Raw genomic sequence first — 20,416 nt, 5'->3', positions numbered from 1 at the left:
TTGAAAAATATCTTCCGTTAACAAGAAATATCCTTTTAGTGAAATCTGATGTTACTCATTTCATGTTCGCAGGCTAAACGAAGACAAAGAAAAGAATTGGCAGTCAGTGACTCTAAGAAAACTACTGAAAAACTCTTGAAAACTTTCCTGAAAAGACAGGCTATCAAAACGGCTTTAACAGGCAAAAGGCAAGGGCAAAAGTATTATTTTCCTCTTGTTTGTGGCAGTTTTTGCTTAGATATTAATAATTCTTCCAATTTTTTCTTAAGCAATGAAACCCTGCCCAGCATTTCACAAGTTCGAAGAGAAGAAATTGATGATATGTATGTATTGTCTTCTTTACAAGAGGAAGAAAAAAAGAGGTAAGCAATGCTAAGACAAGTAGCTCAGTCTGAGATGTTAAAATCCATATTGATAGTTTTTAATGCTGTTTTTGAGATTGTTGATAAATCTACTTTGTCCTAGAGTGTTCCTCCATGGGATGCAAACTGTATTTACTTGCTGCTATTTATTTTAAGTTAACTTTGTTTTCATGAAAGAGGCGGGGTTGATAGCCCTGGAGCCAGAAGCCTTCTGTTGTATCTATAGGGAAGTGACTGGTAGAGCAAGCTTTCCTGCACCAACCTGTACTTGTGCCTCCACCCTGATCTGAAGTGACTTCTGAAGATGAGAGGGCTAGATCAGTTTCAGGGCCTATTCAGTTGGCCCCTTTTCTGATCAGAGTAACCAGCAGGGGTACCTTTTATGTTGTTAATTTTTTAATGTAGCTATTTCTGTGCTAAGAATCAGAATGAGGCCTCCAAATAACTGTCACAACTGACCTGGTTCAGACGTGACTGAGTATCTCGTTACCCAGTAGTGGTGATTTAAGGCTTCGATTTTTGTCATGGTTACTTCTAGTAAAAGTCATGGACAGGTCATGGCGGCTGGGCAGCTTGGAGGGCCCTGCTGCTGGCGGTGGCTGGTCTGCTACGGTGCCCCAATGTCACGGAGGTCTCTGGAAGTCACGGAATCCGTGACTTCCAATCATGGCTTTAGTGATGATCGTTGTATCCCATCCAATTCCTCTCCATCTTTTCTGCTAGCTTGTATCTTTTTTTAATTATACATTACAGATTAGTTAGTTTCTTAGTTTTCCTGTTCATAAGCAAGCAGTAAGTTAATTCTATTTTGCTTATTATAAAAAACTTTATTGGTACATTTGTTTAAAAAACCCTACAGCTTCCTTTTTGTCCACCTTGCTTACTTTTGTAATTTTAGTTCAGAAGACGAGGATGAAAAAGAGTGGGAAGAGAGAATGAGCCAAAAAAAAATATTGCAGGTAATTGCATTTGAATATCTTTGTAATTGTGAAATTTTTCAATCACTCACTTCAAATGGATAATATTAACAAGAAGAACCAACAAATATACTGGTTGGGGTGTGTAGATGTACCACACTTAATTCCTGGTGTCAAAATAGGATTGCCTGCCTAAGGGACCAATAACTTCTAAAATTTCTGAGATCTTGCTAATCTCAAAATATAGAAATTAGTGCTGCCTCCTGGTGGAGAGCTGGAGACTCAATTTTCCAGTGTTTTATAGTATTTCTTTCTAAGGTGGTGATTCATGAAATATTGGACCATTCAGAGAAAAAATACGTTTTTGTTACTCTAAGTTAACTATGTAAAACATCACAGAAAACTTTTTAGAAGAAATTAATATATGTACCTTTTCAGTCGTTCTTTCTCTCAATAAAGTATGAGAGGATGTTGGGAGTCCCTCCTGACAAAATTCACAATTTATTCATTTCAAAAACTTTAACTCAATTGGGCCTTTTCTTTTATCATTATGTCCCTTTGTTTGTCCCACTCCTGTTGTCTCTGCTCCTCCCTTTGGCTCTCATTCCAACTTTTGTCTTTGTCCCTGCAACAAATGCTATCCCTACAACTGGAACTCTTTCAGCACGCTCACTCTCTTCAAGCATTTCTTCTTCCCTTCTTCATTTCATTGAATAATTCTAAACCCTCACTTTTGCTCTGTTTTGTCTATCTGGGTGTGCTAGTCTTGTCTTATTTAGACTGTAAGGCAGATAATGTTTTTATTTATGGCCCTGATCATGCAGTCAGATGTGGTCAGTCAGGTTCTTGCATCCATATGCAGTGTGGCTCCGCGTGTGCAAGTGTCCACCTGGCAGGGTTCCAATTGCAGAATTGGGAACTCTTTCTAAAGTGTCATTTCTGTTGTTGGTGCTACCTAAAATCTTTGATAATATTAATGCTCATTGAGACTTTGTGCAACTATTCAAATTCTATGTATTTAATTTTCAGTAATATAGCTATTTATTTTAAAAAAATCCTAGGTTACAACCATGTTTTAAAGGTCTATGTTTTGTGACCTGCTAGGGTTAGAAACACCATGGCACAGCAATAAAAATACTTTCAGGATAGGTAAACGTTTCAAATGACATTTCCTGGACTTGTGAAGAGAAAAGAGATGAATGGTTTCTTTTAGTAGGGCTTGAAAATGTTGCTCTTTTTAAAAAATATAAATATCTGGACATACACTGTAATTTATTCAACAGTCATGCACACATTCATACATACCTACATTGATATTGAAACACTTGTAATCTTTGAGTTTTCACAAGTAGATTCCATGCTTCCTTTCATCTCCCTTTTGGTAGGCTGATCTGGGAAAGGATGAAAGAAAAAGAATGACTTTATCTGAGCAACATGCTTTTGTGAATGTCAGCATTTATTAAAAGTTTGCTTTTATGCAATAATCAAAGATAATCTGATAATCTCTTTCACAAAATACATACCATTTTGAAGTAGTTTGCCTGCAAAAGGAGAAAGCAGATCCTTCTGAAAGGCATGAAAATCAGAATCACTGTACCTGTAAGACTGGATGATGTGATTCATGCCAAATATACGATGAGCTTGTTATAGGAAACCTGTTCTTTGACTCAGAAGTAAATTTCCCCTAATACTTCATCTATATAATTTGGCAGTTTCAATATTTGGCTTTGTTAGGGCAACAACTAAGTTTCCCTTCCTGGTGTGGTACCATATAGATGAAATAAAAGTAGGGCTGTCGATTAATCAGTTAACTCAGGCAATTGACTCAAAAAAATTAATCGTGATTAATCGCACTGTTAAACAATAGAATACCAATTGAAATTTATTAAATATTTGTAGAGGTTTTCTACATTTTCAAATGCATCCATTTCAATTACAACATAGAATACAAACCGTGCAGTGCTCACTTTATATTTTTATTACAAATATTTGCACTGTCAAAATGATAAAAGAAATAGCATTTTTCAATTCACCTCATACAAGTACTGTAGTGCAATCTCTTGATCATGAAAGTGCAACTTACAAATGTAGTGTTTTTTTTTTTGTTACATAACTGCATTCAAAAACAAAACAAGGTAAAACTCTAGAGCCTACAAGTCTACTCAGTCCTATTTTTTGTTCAGACAATCGCTAAGAGAAACAAGTTTGTTTACATTTATGGGAGATAATGCTGCCTACTTCTTAATTACAATGTCACTTGAAAGTGAGAACAAGCATTCACATGGCACTGTTGTAGCCTGTGTCACAAGATATTTACGTGTCAGAGGCACTAAAGATTCATATTTTATTGTTTTATTTTTGAATGCAGGGGTTTTTTTTGTACATAATTCTACATTTGTAAGTTCAACTTTCATGATATAGATTGCATTACAGTCCTTGTGTTAGGTGAATTGAAAAATACTATTTCTTTTGTTTTTTACAGTGCATATATTTGTAATAAAAATAAATATAAAGTGAGCACTGTACACTTTGTATTCTGTGTTGTAATTTAAATCCATATATTTGAAAATGTATACATGTATTCCATTATTGTTTAACAATGCGATTAATTGCACGATTAATGCTTTTAACTGCATGATTGTTTTTCACCTCTTGACAGCCCTAAATAAAAGCCTTGTTGTACTAACTTCTGCTTTGAGAGACTAAATACTGAATATTTGAGTTTCCATTTGGTTATAAGTGACTCTATGTATGTTCGTTGCCTTGGTTATATGAAATCAGTGTTTGTAAGTTCTTTCATTTCTTACAGGAAGAATTCTTTGACAATCCTCATTCTGTAGACATTGAATCAGAAGACTTCAGCAGTCTGCCTCCAGAAGTGAAACATGAAATCCTAACAGACATAAAGGAGTTTACAAAGCGACGAAGAACATTATTTGAGACAATGCCAGAGGTAAAATTTAAAAAATCCATCAGCTTTTTTAAAGCCAGTAGGATAGAAACTGCTGCCATTATTGCCAATGAAGACTGCATTGGTATCTCACATCAAGAAATCCTAACTCCCGGTGCTATGTCAGAAAAGTGACTGCACAAAAATGTCAGGGTAATGGTTCTCAACAAACTTGCTTTCTATATGTATTCAGAGTTTTAGTTTCTGACTTCTGTTAGAATTGCGGAGCCAAGATTGCTTTATAATTTGCCCATTCTTGCATTGTGGCTCAGGCATCACCACCGGAATTATTCTGTAATTGGAACTTAGTGAATCTTATTATTTATGATAAGTCAGGTAGAAAGAAAACAACTTCACTTCCAGATCCCAAGTTGCATGCAGAGCTGGAAGTTGGGAAATATTTTTTTTTTTTTATTTGTAAATTAAGCAAATGGGTAAAAAGTCATTAAGAGACAACAGGAACCCTGCAGTGCCATTTTCAGAATCATATTTTGAGACCACAACTATATTTTAAAGCTTAATAGGACTGTTTAGATGGCAGCTGGCATTGAAACCTGCCAGGATAGGCGTCGTAATAGGCAACCACATTTAAATCACCCCAATGTGGGTTCCATTATAATTTTATTTGCTCTTGAGTTATGGACCATCTCTTTTAAATGATCAATTTTTGCTGGTCACGTAAGAGAGGTATCAGTGAATTTAAACAATGTTCCTAAGCATATTTAAAATAATAGCATTAAACAATGTCACAGTTCCAGGGCAGCTCCATCTATATTTCCCTTCAGTGGTACAGCAAGGGCACCCACTAACTGCTTCCAGCTGTTACCTTTCTGGGGGGAGACCTGCATCTCTCTCCCTTCTGACCATGGTATTCCCAAGCTGCACAGTCCACTGTCTATTTCCCAGCACTGACAGGTTGCCTAAAGACATCTGCTTGGTTTCTCTTCAGAGACTGATAACAGAGTGATTGTCAACAGTTATATTATCCTATAGCACATCCTGTGCAAGTCTATTTTATTCTTAAGATAAAACATAATAAAAAACAAAAAGAACCTATACACATGTGATTAAGCTTACCAGAATTAACTGCAACCCTAACCTGGATTCTGGCAGGCCCAGCCCTTGGAACCCTATCCTAAGAATCAGGGCCCTATATGGATCAGGGGGTTTAAAACCAGGGTTTTTAATCCAAACACCCTTTCTTTGACAGTTGGTCCCTGGAGAATCCAGTTGGAAGTTATCTAATCTATCTAATCTATCTAATCTATCTAATCTATCTAATCTATCTAATCTATCTAATCTATCTAATCTATCTAATCTATCTATCATCTCCAGGGGAGCTCATAATAGAGGAAGTACATTAGGACTTCACCCCCCATGAGAGAAGGTATTTGCAGTGTCACAGTAACACATACACAATTGCATTTTTAATAGAGTGTACACCAAAGGTGTTACCTCTAAATTGATAAACTTTATTAAATAAGTTAAACTATATCTTCATTCCATAAGGTTCAGGATATTACAGAATATTATCAGTCTGTCATAATAATTAACCTATTTTTATCCTGTGTTAATATGTTAGTCCCTTGTGACATTGCAGTCAGTAACAGAAAAATGTCCTGTGTCTGAAAGTGATGAGATGTAGAGAATTTTTTTATTTTATTTTTTTGGTAACACAGCCCTTTCCTCCAGAGCCCAATGAATACATTTGCCTCAAAAATTCAGCAATTGCATTTTATTTAAATAGATTTTGGCTCATTTCATGTTTAATTTTAAGCTTTTGTTTGTTTGTTTGTTTGTTTGTTTGTTTAAGGAGTCCAATGACTTCTCACAATACCAACTTAAGGGTTTGCTTAAAAAAAACAACCTCAATCGATACATAGAAGATGTGGAAAAAGAGATGAGTCAGCAGGACTCAGGCCATATCCAAACCCAATATGAAAATGAGGGGGGCTTCATGAAAGAAGTGGAAAGCAAGAGGGTAGTCTCTGAAGATACTTCTCACTACATTCTGATAAAAGGTATTGTAATGTTATCTCTTTACTTCCTGACATTTCTCACTGGGTTTGGGCACTCTGTATTGCTGTCTGTCTTGAATATACTGCTGAGAAATCTGAGTTTCCTGTACAGAAACATATACAGTGAAATCTTTTTTAACCAGCATACTGGGGGAATGGGGGGTGCCAGTAAATTAAAAATGCTGGTTAACTCAGAGGGAGGGGTTTGGGATGTGGGGCAGGGGCGTGAGAGGGGCTGCGAAGCATGGGCTCTGGAAGGGAGTTTGGATCTGGGAGGGGGCTTGGGAGGGGGCTCAGGGTGCCAGATGAGGGGGTGCTCAGCTCCGGCGGCTCCCCGCAAGCAGCTCCCCGTCCCTGCTGCTCCTGCCGGAGGCGCAGCCAGGTAGCTTTGCAAGCAGGCATGCTGCCTCTGTCTGCAGGCTCCACCCTCCCGCAGCTCCCATTGGCTGAGGTTCCTGGCCAATGGTCTGGGAGCCGCGGAGTCAGCGCTCGGGGATGGAGGCAGCATGCCTGTAGAGCTGCCTGGCCACGCCTCCTCCAGCAACAGCAGGGATGGGGATTCGCCGGAGGTGAGCGCCCCCTCCATCCGGCATCCTGAGCCCCTCCCGTGCTCCAACCCCCTGCCCCAAGCTCCCTCCCGGACCTAAACTCTCTCCCAGAGCATGCCCTGTATCTCCTCCCATGCCACAGCCCCCTGCCGGCTCTGCACCAACCACACTATAAACCAGACTTTCAGTGCAGATCAGAAATGCCAGTTTATAGAGCTTGCCGGTTGGTCAAGTGCCGGATAAGAGTTTACCGTAGTTGATACTTTCAGTATGATGAACTATAACACTAAGCTTAATTATTAAATTGCAGAGAAATAGAGTAATAAAAGACTTGGTTATCAACCACCAACTTCTTATGATTTTAAATCCAATTCGTTATAGCAGAAAAAGAATATATAAACAGTTATGTATGAAGAAACTTAGCAGTCTTTTTCTTTTTCAGGTATTCAAGTAAAGGAAGCCACCAGTACACACTTAGAAACTCTTTCAGTTGGGCATTCTTCCACAGGACCTAAATATAATATACCTGATAAAATACATAATGAAATGAATGCTAGTACCAAACCACCTTCACCTGAAAAGTTAAAGACAGAGAAGGCTAGCAATGCAGTTGGAGCACCTCCTTCTCCCAGAACTTTGCTTGCTATACAGGCAGCTATGTTAGAAAGCAGCTCAGAAGAGGAGCCAGAGGATGAAGATAAAAGGCAGCTGAATTTGGACCAAGCCCCTCTCTGCCCCGGTATAGTTGAAGGCAATGTATCACCAAGAACACTACAGGCTGTTCAGCAAGCTCTAAGTGGTGGTGGTGATGATGATGTCAGAGCAGTTATTACCACTAGTGCTGATAGAACACGAATGGAGATGTCAGGGGTGAAGGATCTTATTAGTAGTTCAGATGAGGAAGATGAGGTTCCTAAAATTAAGGATGGAAAAGACCCGCTACTTTTACCTACAATTCTTTCAACAAACACAGTCCTTATGCAAGATGGTGAATCAGACCAAAAAAGTCAGTCAGATTTTTTTCTAATCCCTGTACCTAAAGGTGTGTGCACACCTTGTGTTAAAAATGACGACTCCGTTGAAATCATTAGACTAGATAAAGAAGAGACAGAAGACGAACAAGATTACACTGCAAAAATGGACTCAAGTTCTCTGCAAGAAAATATGAATATTTGCATGCAGAAACCAATAAGTTCCAAAACAAAGACCACTTCAGTAGCCCTGATTCACTCAGAAACTACAGAAATTTCCAACAACGGGGAATCTGAAAATGTAGAGTGTGTTTTATCAAAAGCGGAAAAGAATACTTCTGAGCTACAGCATTCACTTTCAGTCACTCCAGAAATAGCAAATCCTAATGAGGCAAGAGTGCAAAGGAAATCACAGTCTGAAGAGAGTGATTCAGATGGTATGTGCAGCATGCTGGTTTTTTTTACATATTTGATTGTGGTAGCCAAGGCCCCAATCAGGATTAGAGCCCGATTGTGCTAATTGCTGAACATAGAATTATAGAATATTAGCGTTGGACTAGATGATCTCCTGAGGTCTCTTCCAATCCCCTGCTCAAAGTAGGACCAAAACCAACTAAACCATCCCAGCCAGGGCTTTGTCAAGCCGGGCCTTAAAAACCTCTAAGGATGGAGATTCCACCACCTCCCTACGTAACCCATTCCAGTGCTTCACCACCCTTCTAGTGAAATAGTGTTTCCTAATATCCAACCTAGACCTTCCCCACTGCAACTTGAGACCATTGCTTCTTGTTCTGTCATCTGCCACCACTGAGAACAGCCTAGCTCCATCCTCTTTGGAACCCCCCTTCAGGTACACCTCTACCCCGTATAACGTGACCTGATATAACACGAATTCGGATATAACGCGGTAAAGCAGCGCTCCAGGGGGGTTGGGCTGCGCACTACAGCGGATCAAAGCAAGTTTGATATAACGCGGTTTGACCTATAACACGGTAAGATTTTTTGGTTCCCGAGGACAGCGTTATATCGGGGTAGAGGCGTAGTTGAAGGCTGCTATCCCTCACTCTTCTCTTCTGCAGACTAAATAACCCCAGTTCCCTCAGCCACTCCTCATAAGTCATGTGCTCCAGCCCCTTAATCATTTTTGTTGCCCTCTGCTGGACTCTCTCCAATTTGTCCACATCCCTTCTGTAGTGGGGGGACCAAAACTGGACGCAATATTCCAGGTGTGGCCTCACCAGTGCTGAATAGAGGGGAATAATCACTTCCCTCGATCTGCTGGCAATGTTCCTACTAATATAGCTCAATATGCCATTGGCCTTCTTGGCAACAAGGGCACACTGCTGACTCATCCAGCTTCTCATCCACTGTGATCCCCAGGTCCTTTTCTGCAGAACTTCTGCTTAGTCAGTCAGTCCCCAGCCTGTAGCTGTGCATGGGATTCTTCCTTCCTAAGTGCTGGACTCTGCACTTGTCCTTATTGAACCTCATCAGATTTCTTTTGGCCCAATCCTCCAATTTGTCTAGGTCACTCTGGACCCTACCCCTACCTTTCAGCGTATCTACCTCTTCCCCCAGCTTAGTGTCATCTGCGAACTTGCTGAGGGTGCAATTCATCCCATCATCCAGATCATTAATAAAGTTGTTGAGCAAAACAGATACACGGGAAGACAAGATTCCCTTCCTGAAGAGTTTACAATCTACTGACATGACCCTTGCATTTACCTCTTCTAATAGAGACAAAGCTGTATTTTTAAAACATCTCTTATGTATGACTTTTTTTAAATTTGGCCTTATTGACAATTAAATATATAATCTCTTGTAGATAGGAAGAAGTGCTTCCTTTTTTTTTTTTTTTTTTTTTTTTTTAAAATACAAAGCAGTTTTTAATATGGAATTTTTTTTATACTTTAATTGTAGGGAGAAGTAATTTTATTGGATTGTGAATTTGAAATGAGAGTATTTGATTAAAATGATGATTTCTTATCCTCTGTCACAAATCAATATTTTCTTGAAGAGGGACTGACAGTTGCTCTAATTATGATGAGCCTCATTTCAGAGATCATTCCTAAATTTGTCTTGTTTTGATACTGGTTTATAAATCAGAAGAACTTTCCAATACTATGCTTAATATTCCAGCAGTATTCAGTCTTTCTGATTGTCAAAGAGAAATTAATTATTTGGAAATTTTTCTTTACAAAAACCCAGCAACAGCAATGTAGCAAAGCACAGTAGGCACGACAGAACTGTTCATATAAAAGTGTTCTGTATAAAGAATAATACCCAGACCATCCTTTGCATTTGGTTGTGATGCTGCAAGAGTTAAGTAGTCATTTGAATAACAAAATGTATTTAGGTATCCAAATGTTATATTCATTTTTAAAAGTATATGGTATAAACTGTTAACTGGGTGATCTGGGATTTGCCTGAGTTCTGGCAAATAAGATTTTTTTTCTAAGATTGAGATCGTCCAATGGTTTGACATGATCATCTTAGTCCCTGGGAAAAGAGACCAGTGTCCATAAGCCCTTTTGTCTCCTTATATAGAAATAACCGATCTTAGGCTCCGTAATAACTTAATTTGGCAGGGAAGAACACTTCTGTCCCATATCCAAGTCTGATTTTGGATTAGAACCTCAAATTTGAGGTTCTATTTTTAGTTGTGTTTTCTCAATAAATCTGGCAACCTATAAATACATCTTCTCTTGATAAGTAACTGATTTCCTCCAATTTTAATATAAAACTTTCTCTGATCCTCTGGGAGCAAAAAACTGACTAACAATATATGTCAGCTGTCAATTGATATCTTAACATTTTGACCAATGATTCAATTAAATGGCAAAAAACCCTATATTAAAGCAGAGTTAATGTTGATTGGTGGTATGTTGTGCCTTTTCAGAATGTTAAGTTGAGCAAAACTCCAACATCTGAAAACCAGGAACTGCAGAGTTAAGGCTGCACATGCATATTTAACTCTGCCCTCTTTCAGCAAATCCACCCTGTTAACACAGATACCTTTACTCTGCCAACCCCACAGTTCCCAAAATGTGTAAGCTGTTCACCTCCTTTTACAATCCACTCATTCTCTCTCACCTACAGGATTCCATCTAATACTATGGGGGGAAGGGAACGGAGAGGCAGTTGACCATGCCACATTCCTTCTATTCCCCTGGCAATAGTCAATTGGAATTATTTGCATACACTCCAGGCGCAGTCAGTGTGTTAGGTGTACTTGCACTAAATGGTGGAGGCAGCAGTTGGGCCTGCCAAGTAAGGTGTGTTTGTGACATGTGGACATGTGTGACAGGGCAGTGATTAGGATATGAGGAGATCTATGTTTTGCACACTGAGGTGTCAGTGATAAGGGAAGAGCTGCACATGTACTTTCAGGATGCAGTATGCATCATTTCAGTTTAGAATTGTGTATATGTTGTATAATTAGCAGGGCACAGGAGTATTCTTACAAAGGGAATTGTCAGCAATGAGGGGGGACATGATTCTAATGCTTAAATGATGGTTACATGAAAGTGAGATTGTATCCTGTGAGTAAGTGTAAGAGAGCTGTAAAATGCTGTGAAGTGGTCCTTAAATTTTACATGTGTTATTCTCTCTGAGGAGGTAGTTAAGTGTGTGACTGTACACCAGGATCTGGAACCTCCTGAATCTTAGTGCCAAGGGCCTCTTTGAGTATGTGTTAGATGCATTGTGAGGCACTGCTCAAAGAGGGTAGAGGGAAGGTGGTGTGAGCAACCTTTCCCCTTCCCCATCTCTTTTTCCCCTTTCATTGTGTTAGCTGGAACCCTGTGGATGAAATGGGTTGAAAAAGGAGGTGAACAGCTTATACATTTCGGGAACTGTGGGGTTGGCAGGGTGTGTTAACAAGCCATATTGGGCATTGATGAAAGAGGACAGAGTTAAGGGTGCATGAGCAACCTTAACTGCGTTTCCTAGTTTTCAGACATTTGTTTTGCTAAACTGAGTGTTCTGCAAGAGGACAACATACCGCCAGCAGCCCTAACTCTGCATTAATGTAGTTTGTTTTTTTTGCCATTGAATTGCCTCGTTTTTTGAACAGGAAATGATCTTGGTAGGAGTTAGTAATCATTTAGGTAGTTGTATAGATCATGTCCTGCAGTTAGCATACTGAGACAGCCGCAATCCTCCCCATGCCTGTCCTCCTGCCACTTCTCACCAGCCCTGCTTCAGCATCCCTCCCCAACTATGCCCCGACTGATTCAGTGCTTTCCTCCATCCAACCTGCCCCGCTCCCCCCTACTGTATCCAGGCCTTCCCACCACAAGCAAGCATTTCTCTGAAGTCTTCACTCCTAGGTATAAAAACAGTTCTATTGCTATTTCTTCACCCTTCCTATAATCTGATTCCAGTGCAGTGCCTAGAGCCAAGGAAAACTGTTTATAGTGTAATAGTGTTGGAGTGCAGAGAGGTGACGGTGTGCCGGCAGAGCTGAGGGGTACCAGGCCTCCCTGACCTGAGCTCCTAACCTTGCCTCCCCTACCTCCAATCCCCATTTATTTCCTTCCCCATAAACCCCTTCTCCTGGCTGCAGCCCCAAACCCCTCTCACCCCTATTCCCACTCTCTTCACTCCCACTTCCCTCCTTTCCCAGGAAGCATTCACATGTCTTTGTTTTCCCGTATACTTTGATTACATTCCCCCACAAAATAAAATTGCCACTTGTGATTCACAAATTGTAGCAACCAACAGCTACTTGGTTCCTAAGTCCTTTTGTCTTAGGTGGGGGTTTGTGATTTCCTTATCCTTAGTGATGTTGAAGGGTAGGGTCACAGGATTCGAGAGGTCTGTGATTCACCCAGTCATTAGTTCCTAGCTCAGTTTAACAGTCCAAGGCAACAGAAGGAAACAGATTATGATTATTTTTTGGAGGGGTAGGGGGGTCTGTAACTTGGGAATCCTTTGGTCATGAACCCAAATTTGAATCACTAATGCTACTCCGCACCTCCATGAAGCACACCAATTTTCAAAGCAATCCACTTAAACATTTGGATGTTAGACCACTTACAAGATTCGAGCTTTAAAGCATAAAAAATAGTTGGAATGGAAATCCTCTAGTTCTTTCTCTGTATTGGTACATGTACAGTGTAAACATGTGTATTTTCTTTAATGCTGTTTCAATTTGGGTCCTGCAAAGATTTAATGGGTACCATGCGCTGCCTTAGGTAAAATGCTGCAGATTGAAACCATTTTTGACCCATATCTCATCAATAGGTTGATTTCTAGCTCTGGGCCAAAAAAAAAAACCCACCTAGAAACTTTTTTTTAAAATGTCATTTTTTGGAAGGGCTTATTTCCAGAACCCCTGGCTTGAATGACTCCAAATTTGCATCACTAATCCTATCCTGGAACCTCCGGAGATAGTCAGATTTCTTTGAAATTTGTGTGTGTCCATTTTAGAGGATTTAGAAAGGTTGACCTTTAAACTGTAATAATGCTCCCGCACTACTATATAATAAACATTATTGCCATTCACGGTAATTGAAATCTGTAGTTTCATGTAATTCTTTGGCGGGGAAGGCAAAATTTATCATTCTTTTCCCTAAATTTGAGCAAACTCTGTATTGATGGTCAGCCACTTTAGCTCCCCTAGTTCCATGAACAATTTGGCTCATGCAAAAAGTCATGCTGCTAAGGTCTTACCTGTCTGCTGCACCTGGATCCCACCTTGACGGGGTGAGGAAATTCCATGGCACAGAGAGGTAAGCAGCATAAATTAATTTGAACTACTTTGATATGTGGGCTTGGTGTAGAATCTGGCAGACACCTGCTGCCCTTCTCTACCCATAGAACTGTGAGGTCAGCAGGAAGGGTGGTATTCCCCTCATGTATGTTGGATTCATGGGTGTAAACTTCCCTCCTCTCATAGCAGTGGTGAAGAGAGAAATTCATTGAGGGATGAGGCCATTCAGATGCTTGCTCCTGTCATTAAAGACTTACACTAACATTTATTTTTCAACTGTTTTGTTTTCCTATACAATGCATTTAAAACTGTAAACATTTTATGCTCTGTTCTATCTTCTGTTTTTATTACACACAGTCACAATTTCATTACTCATTTAAAAATAAGATTATGCAAAGTAATGAGTGATATCTTCTGTTTAAAAACAAGCCAACTCATATATGTATATGTGTATATATGTAGGTAGGGTGTGTGTGTGTGCACGCACACACACACACACACATACCTACATATAATATAGGTTTCTGATAGAAAAGCTCTGCAGAAGTCATACCATATAGAAGCTATTTAACATTATTATTTTTGTTTTTCTTGGGGGAAGTTCTATGCAACAGGAAAAACATAGATATATACTCATGCTCACACATCCCTCCCCCGTTCCTTTTTTCCTCTAAATAAATCAATAACTCTTAAGTAAAACTTAAAATTTCCTAAATCACACGTCGTCTTTATTTTTATGGCTGTATTTTTACATTCCTATCCGCATTAATCCTGAAAACTTTACACTGAGTGGAGGGGAAAGTAAAACTGCAGTTCTCATCAAGTCAATACAAATTATTAAAAACTGAATGAATAAAAAAAGGCCAATTGCTGATATTTCCAAAGAGAAAATCTGTCTTATCTTAACTGTAAAGACTCTTCAAGCTTTCACACTCTACATCAGTATCAATCTTATAAGGAAATAAAGAAAAATGTAAAGCCAGTTCAGACAATCAATATTTAATTCTGTTTGCTCAGGACATCACTAGTCTGAAACAAAAAAAGGTACTACAGAAACTGTGAGAGCAGCAAAAGTTCTTAGGTGATTTTAGAGAGAAGTAGGGAATGTCAACATCTAACAGTGGGACTGCTCAGAGGAGTCCTGGAGCATGGAATTCTGTCTGATGGAAATAAAAAACAAAATGAATGTATCTTAGGAGTTGAGTATGGTATTTTTTTTCCTTAATGAGGAAGAAATTGTGCTTTCCCTCCCCCCCTGTGCAGGTAGCTTTATTGAAGTGGACAGTGAAATTAGTAATGACACTGAGTTTCCAGGTGAAATATTTAAAACATCACATGCTCCCTCTGAACCTGATGAGACATTGGCTGTTGAAGCAGCAGCTACAGAACTGGAGAAGGAAGGAGATGATGGTGCCACAGAGAACCTCCTTCAAGACGCTGCTGAAGAAGTGCAGTTGACTATTCATCAGAATACTGAAACCGAAAAAGACAGGGAAGATGCAGTGAATGAGTGGCAAGATATTAGTTTGGTAATGATACTTGTTTTTTGTTAGTTGTATTGAGTGAATAGTAAAGTAATCTCCAGTTAAATTGCTTTTCTAACGGACACTACTGAATGGACACTTATGGCAGAGCTATCATGTGCCTCCTTTAACTTACTGGCTTCATCCCTGTCTTATTCATTTGTCTGCTTGAAAGGTACAGAATATATTGAGCCTGATTTTTCAGAGGTGCTGAGCACCCACAACTCCAGATGAAGTCAGTGGAAGCTATGAGTGCTCAGCTCTTCTATTTATATCCTTATGATGTGCTTCATTTGGAGAGTGTAAAGACTTACAGGCATCTGTGTGAATTAGTGGTGCACAGGCTCCTGTTGTAATTATAGTCAAGCACATATATATGTATAAACAGTTAATATACTTCACCTTTGGTATGACCAAACTTTGCTTTTATTTAATATGCAGGAGGAATTGGAAGCTCTGGAGAACAACCTTTCTGTTGAGCAAAACATGCTTCAGGCTCAAAAACAACAGCAGGAGCGTATTGCTGCCACTGTAACAGGACAGATGTTCTTGGAAAGTCAGGTAAAGTTTGTTGACGCTCATATTGACATTAAAAATAAAAATCCTTGTTTGTACTTCTTGGCAAGTCAAACAGTATGTCAAAAACTGTTTATAATGTTTAATTTTGGGTCACTTTTCTCGCGTACGAGCTTGTTTTCTTTCCTCAGCCTACTTGAGAGAATATTAAAAGAACATGTCTCAGATTCAAAATGCTCGAAATAACTACTGTTACACTGCACAGTTACGGTTTATAGTTCATGAATAAATAAGGGAAAATATCTTCCCTTTTTTCAAATATCAAGCTTATATTTTTTTAGTGTGGGGCAAGAGAAGGGAGCAGTAAGATTGAGTAGAAATTAAAAAGCCTTTATAAGGTGAAGTGCAGCAAGTTGTACCTAAAGTTGTTTGAACTGAAACTTTTTAAAAACTGTACTGCTGAAATGTACAGTTTTTGAAAATATACAAACACACAAACAATTGTTCTCCTTGTTCACGGAAGGAAGGAGAAGAAGTAATTGGCTTAATCTACAGCAAGGGAGATTGAAGTTAGATATTAGGAAAACCTTTCTAACTATAAGGGTGGTTAAGCTCTGGAACAGGCTTCCCAGGGAGGTTGTGGAATCCCCATCATTGGAGGTTTTTAAGAACAGAACACATATCAAGGATGGTCAGCACAGGGGGCTGGACTCGATGACGTCTCAAGGTACCTTCCAGCCCTACACTTCTATAATTCTATGAAAAGCCAAAAGATTTTTTTTTAGTTATGCTTGTGTGTGCCATATCAAGCTTTGTGTGTGTTCATTTTTCTGCATTTCTTACCAGTTGAAGTCATGCTAGTAGCTTATTTTTTTTTTGGACATGTAAGCACTTGCTGTATCAGGCTCTGGTTACTGCACATATGCACAATAGTATTTTTTTGAATCCTTACAGATTTTTCACTTTTGTGGTGCTTAGATTTCGTATTTACCATAGTTGAATGAAAAATGTGCTTGAATGCTACCCCTGACTTTTTTTACCTCTACAACAGTGTAAGGAGGGAGCGACACCCCACCCCACCCTGAATTTGATCTTTGGCTCTTGCTGTACAAGGCATGTGAACCATGCAAAATCCTTTGAATATTAAACCCTCACAATAATATAGAATCACTCTAATTTTAATGCAGGTAAACTGTAGCCAGTTAAGGTTTCCTATAGATTAATAGATTTTTAAGGTCAGAAGGGACCATTATGATGATTGTCTGATCTCCTGCATACCACTGGCCGAAGAGCCTCACCCAGTAATCTCTGCATCAAGTCCATAACTTTTGTTAGAGCTATAACATATCTTTTAGAAAGAGATCCTATCTTGATTTAAATACTTATAGGTTTAAAGGTATCTGGTCTTGATTAAAGACTATACTGACTTGACACCCCATGAAGTAATGCGCAGTGGTGGTATAAATGATCTAATACTTGTAAACCGTGTTCCAAAATACTAATTTGCAAGCTTTCTTTGGAGGAAAAGGGGGATAGTTCATATGGTATAAATTGTGTCCCAGTTTCGCAGGTTAAAAGGCTTCCTCATATTTTCACCATGATGTGATTTTTAAACAATACCCCCCCCCCCCCCCCCCCCGCGCCGCCAATTAATTGTACTTTGGTAAGAGCTTGAGATATTGCAAGCCACATGGTGGCAGACAGACTATTAACGCTGTAACTGATCCTAATTTAACAGTAAAAACTGAGCAAATTGTTTTGAAACAGACTTTAACAGGGTACAGAACACAGTTCAAGCAAGGGATAGCTGAAAAAAATTAGGGCTGTCAAGCGGTTAAAATTAATTGCGCAATTTAAAAAAAAAACAATAATGGAATACCATTTATTTAAATATTTTTGGATGTTTTCTACATTTTCAAATATATTGATTTAAATTACAACACAGAATACAAAGTGTAGGTATTTATATTTATTTTTGATTACAAGTATTTGCACTGTAAAAAAACAAAAGAAATAGTATTTTTCAATTCACCTAATACAAGTACTGTAGTGCAATTTCTTTATCATGAAAGTTGAACTTACAAATGTAGAACTATGTACAAAAAATAATTGTATTCAAACATAAAACAATGTAAAACTTTAGAGCCTGCAAGTCTACTCAGTCCTACTTCTTGTTCAGCCAATCGCTCAGACAAACAAGTTTGTTTACATTTGCAGGAGATAATGCTGCCCGCTTCTTGTTTACAATGTCACCTGAAAGTGAGAACAGGCATTCTTGTGGCACTGTTGTAGTCGGCGTTGCAAGATATTTATGTGCCAGATGCGCTAAAGCTTCATGTGTCCCTTCATGCTTCAATTACCATTCCAGGGGACATGGGTTCATGCTGATGATGGATTCTGCTCGATAACAGTCCAAAGCAGTACAGACTGACGCATGCTCATTTTCATTATCTGAGTCAGATGCCACCAGCAGAAGGTTGATTTTCTTTTTTGGTGGTTTGGTTTCTGTAGTTTCTATATCGGAGTGTTGCTCTTTTAAGACTTCTGAAAGCATGGCCCACACAAAGGCACTTCAGATTCTTAAACCTTGGTTGAGTGTTGTGGCTATCTTTAGAAATCTCACATTGGTTCCTTCTTTGCGTTTTGTCAAATCTGTAGTGGAAGTCTTCTTAAAACGAAGAACATGTGCTGGGTCATCATCCGAGACTGCTGAAGTATATGGCAGAATGCGGATAAAACAGAGCAGGAGACATACAATTCTCCCCCAAGGAGTTCAGTCACAAATTTAATTAACACATTATTATTTTTTTAACAAGCGTCATCAGCATAGAAGCATTTTCCTCTGGAATGGTGGCCGAAGCATGAAGGGGCATATGAATGTTTAGCATATCTGGCACGTAAATACCTTGCAAAGACGGCTTCAAAAGTGCCATGCAAACGCCTATTCTCACTTTCAGGTGACATTGTAAATAAGAAGAGAGCAGCATTATCTTTGTAAATGTAAACAAACTTGTTTGTCTGAGCGATTGGCAGAAGTAGGACTGAGTGGATTTGTAGGATCTGAAGTTTTACATTGTTTTGTTTTTGAGTGCAGTTATGTAACAAAAAAAATCTACATTTGTAAGTTGCACTTTCAATACAGTACTTGTATGAGGTGAATTGAAAAACTATTTCTCTTGTTTATCACTTTTACAGTGCAAATATTTGTAATAAAAAATAATATACACTTTGATTTCATTTACAACACAGACTACACTATATATGAAAATGGAGAAAAACATCTTAAATATTTAATAAATTTCAATTGATATTCTATTGTTTAACAGTGTGATTAAAACTGCGATTAATTGCAATTAATTTTTTTGAGTTAATTGCATGAGTTAACTGCGATTAATCGACAGCTCTAAAAAAAAATGTAAACATTATAATCTTTGGTAGCATTAGATAAAAATGAATAAGATCAGCCTGAAAATACTAAAAAATGATTCACTAACGCACATCGACGCTTTGCACAAAGGAGGAAGGAGAAGAAATGGGGAGAGTAATTTCCATAGATTGGGGGGTGTGTGTGTGTATGTGTGCGCGTAACTGGAGTTATGTCACATAACAGCACATTTAGCAGAGTCCAGTCTGAAACCTTTTTATCAGAACACCTTTCTAAAGATTTATCCGCACCATTGAGACATGTAAATATACCATTCATTCATATTATAAGAATTTTTAGAAAAACAAATAAAAAACTTCTAGGATGTTATTGCTATCTTTCATGGTCAGAAATATGGCTATAAAATTACTTGCTCACAACTGTCTGTCTTCCTGTTTTATTAAGATGATGTTTTAAAAAAAAAAAAATAGTGAACAGAGTTTGAGCATAGAAGTTTCTGGTTATCAGGGAATAACATACAGATTATCAAGGGTGCAAAGTTTGGTTTAAGGTAAGGTGGCATGAGGAATACATAATCTGCAATATCCCCGATTGGGGGTAAAAGGTTGATGGGTCAAAGTACAGACATTGCTCTGTCTTCCTGTTTTATGCTACATCATTTGTAAAACTGGAGCACCCTTCACGTTAAATCAATAGCAATAGTGAAGTCCAAAGTGGACTTCCTGGAATCTGTAAATTGGGAACACGAGAATTTAAAGTGGTGTCTGCTGTCAGACATGCTTGAGGACTTTTCAAGCCTTGTAATACTTCACTTTCCTAAAAGAATATTTACTTGAGTAACTTGTATTGAAACAAATGAATTACCCAGTTAAGGAGGCTGGGTGTTTTCCTCTCTAAGTTAGTGATTTACTTAGCTTGTTTTCAGTCATTTTGGAATTGAGAAGTACAGGGAGAAAAATTAGAGGGAGCATTTAGCTTATTCAAGAAACAGTTAAGAGGTGACTTGATCATGGTCTACAACAAGGGTCGGCAACCTACGGCATGCGAGATGATTTTTTTTTTTTTTTTTTTTTTTTTTTTCCTGGGACACTGCTGCTCAGCCCGCTGTGGGTCTGGGTGAGGCCGGCTGAGCGGGCCGGCGGCCGGGACCCGGGCTGGCAGGAACTGGCGGATAGCACCCTAGACCAGGGGTGGGCTGAGCCACTCAGCCCGCTGACAGTCTGGGGTTCCTGCCGCCGGCCCCTTGCCAGTTGGGGTCCGGCCATCAGCCCTGCTCAGCCTGCTGCGGCCTGGGATACCAGCCGCCGGCCCCACTCACCTCGCTGCTGGTCTGGGGTTCCATCCACCCGGCCCCCTGCCCCGGCCGCTTGTACTTGCGTGCCTGTGCTTAATTTGTGTTTTTGATGATTTACCTTCTAAAAAAAATCTCCCATGTCTCACACCTCCAGAAAGGGCATCTCGCACCCCCAGGGGGTCCATGCACCCCAGGTTAAGAATCACTGCACTAAAC

At 39.1% G+C, this 20,416-nt stretch overlaps 1 protein-coding gene across 1 annotated transcript in view; it reads left to right on the top strand.

Moving 5' to 3' along the window:
* Positions 1-20,416, top strand: part of ERCC5 (ERCC excision repair 5, endonuclease) — a 47,561-nt gene that overhangs the window by 9,493 nt on the left and 17,652 nt on the right. The window contains exons 5-12 of the mRNA XM_065409027.1: positions 73-188; positions 270-362; positions 1,261-1,321; positions 4,089-4,232; positions 6,043-6,250; positions 7,238-8,203; positions 14,746-15,011; positions 15,447-15,566. Coding sequence (XP_065265099.1) covers positions 73-188; positions 270-362; positions 1,261-1,321; positions 4,089-4,232; positions 6,043-6,250; positions 7,238-8,203; positions 14,746-15,011; positions 15,447-15,566 — 1,974 coding nt within the window. The remainder of the gene's footprint in view (positions 1-72; positions 189-269; positions 363-1,260; positions 1,322-4,088; positions 4,233-6,042; positions 6,251-7,237; positions 8,204-14,745; positions 15,012-15,446; positions 15,567-20,416) is intronic.

The sequence above is a fragment of the Emys orbicularis genome, chromosome 1 (genome assembly GCF_028017835.1).
Source record: "Emys orbicularis isolate rEmyOrb1 chromosome 1, rEmyOrb1.hap1, whole genome shotgun sequence".
Taxonomy (NCBI): Eukaryota; Metazoa; Chordata; order Testudines; family Emydidae; genus Emys; species Emys orbicularis.
The sequence above is the reverse complement of the archived record's forward strand: the minus strand, read 5'-3'. Positions and strand labels throughout refer to the sequence as shown.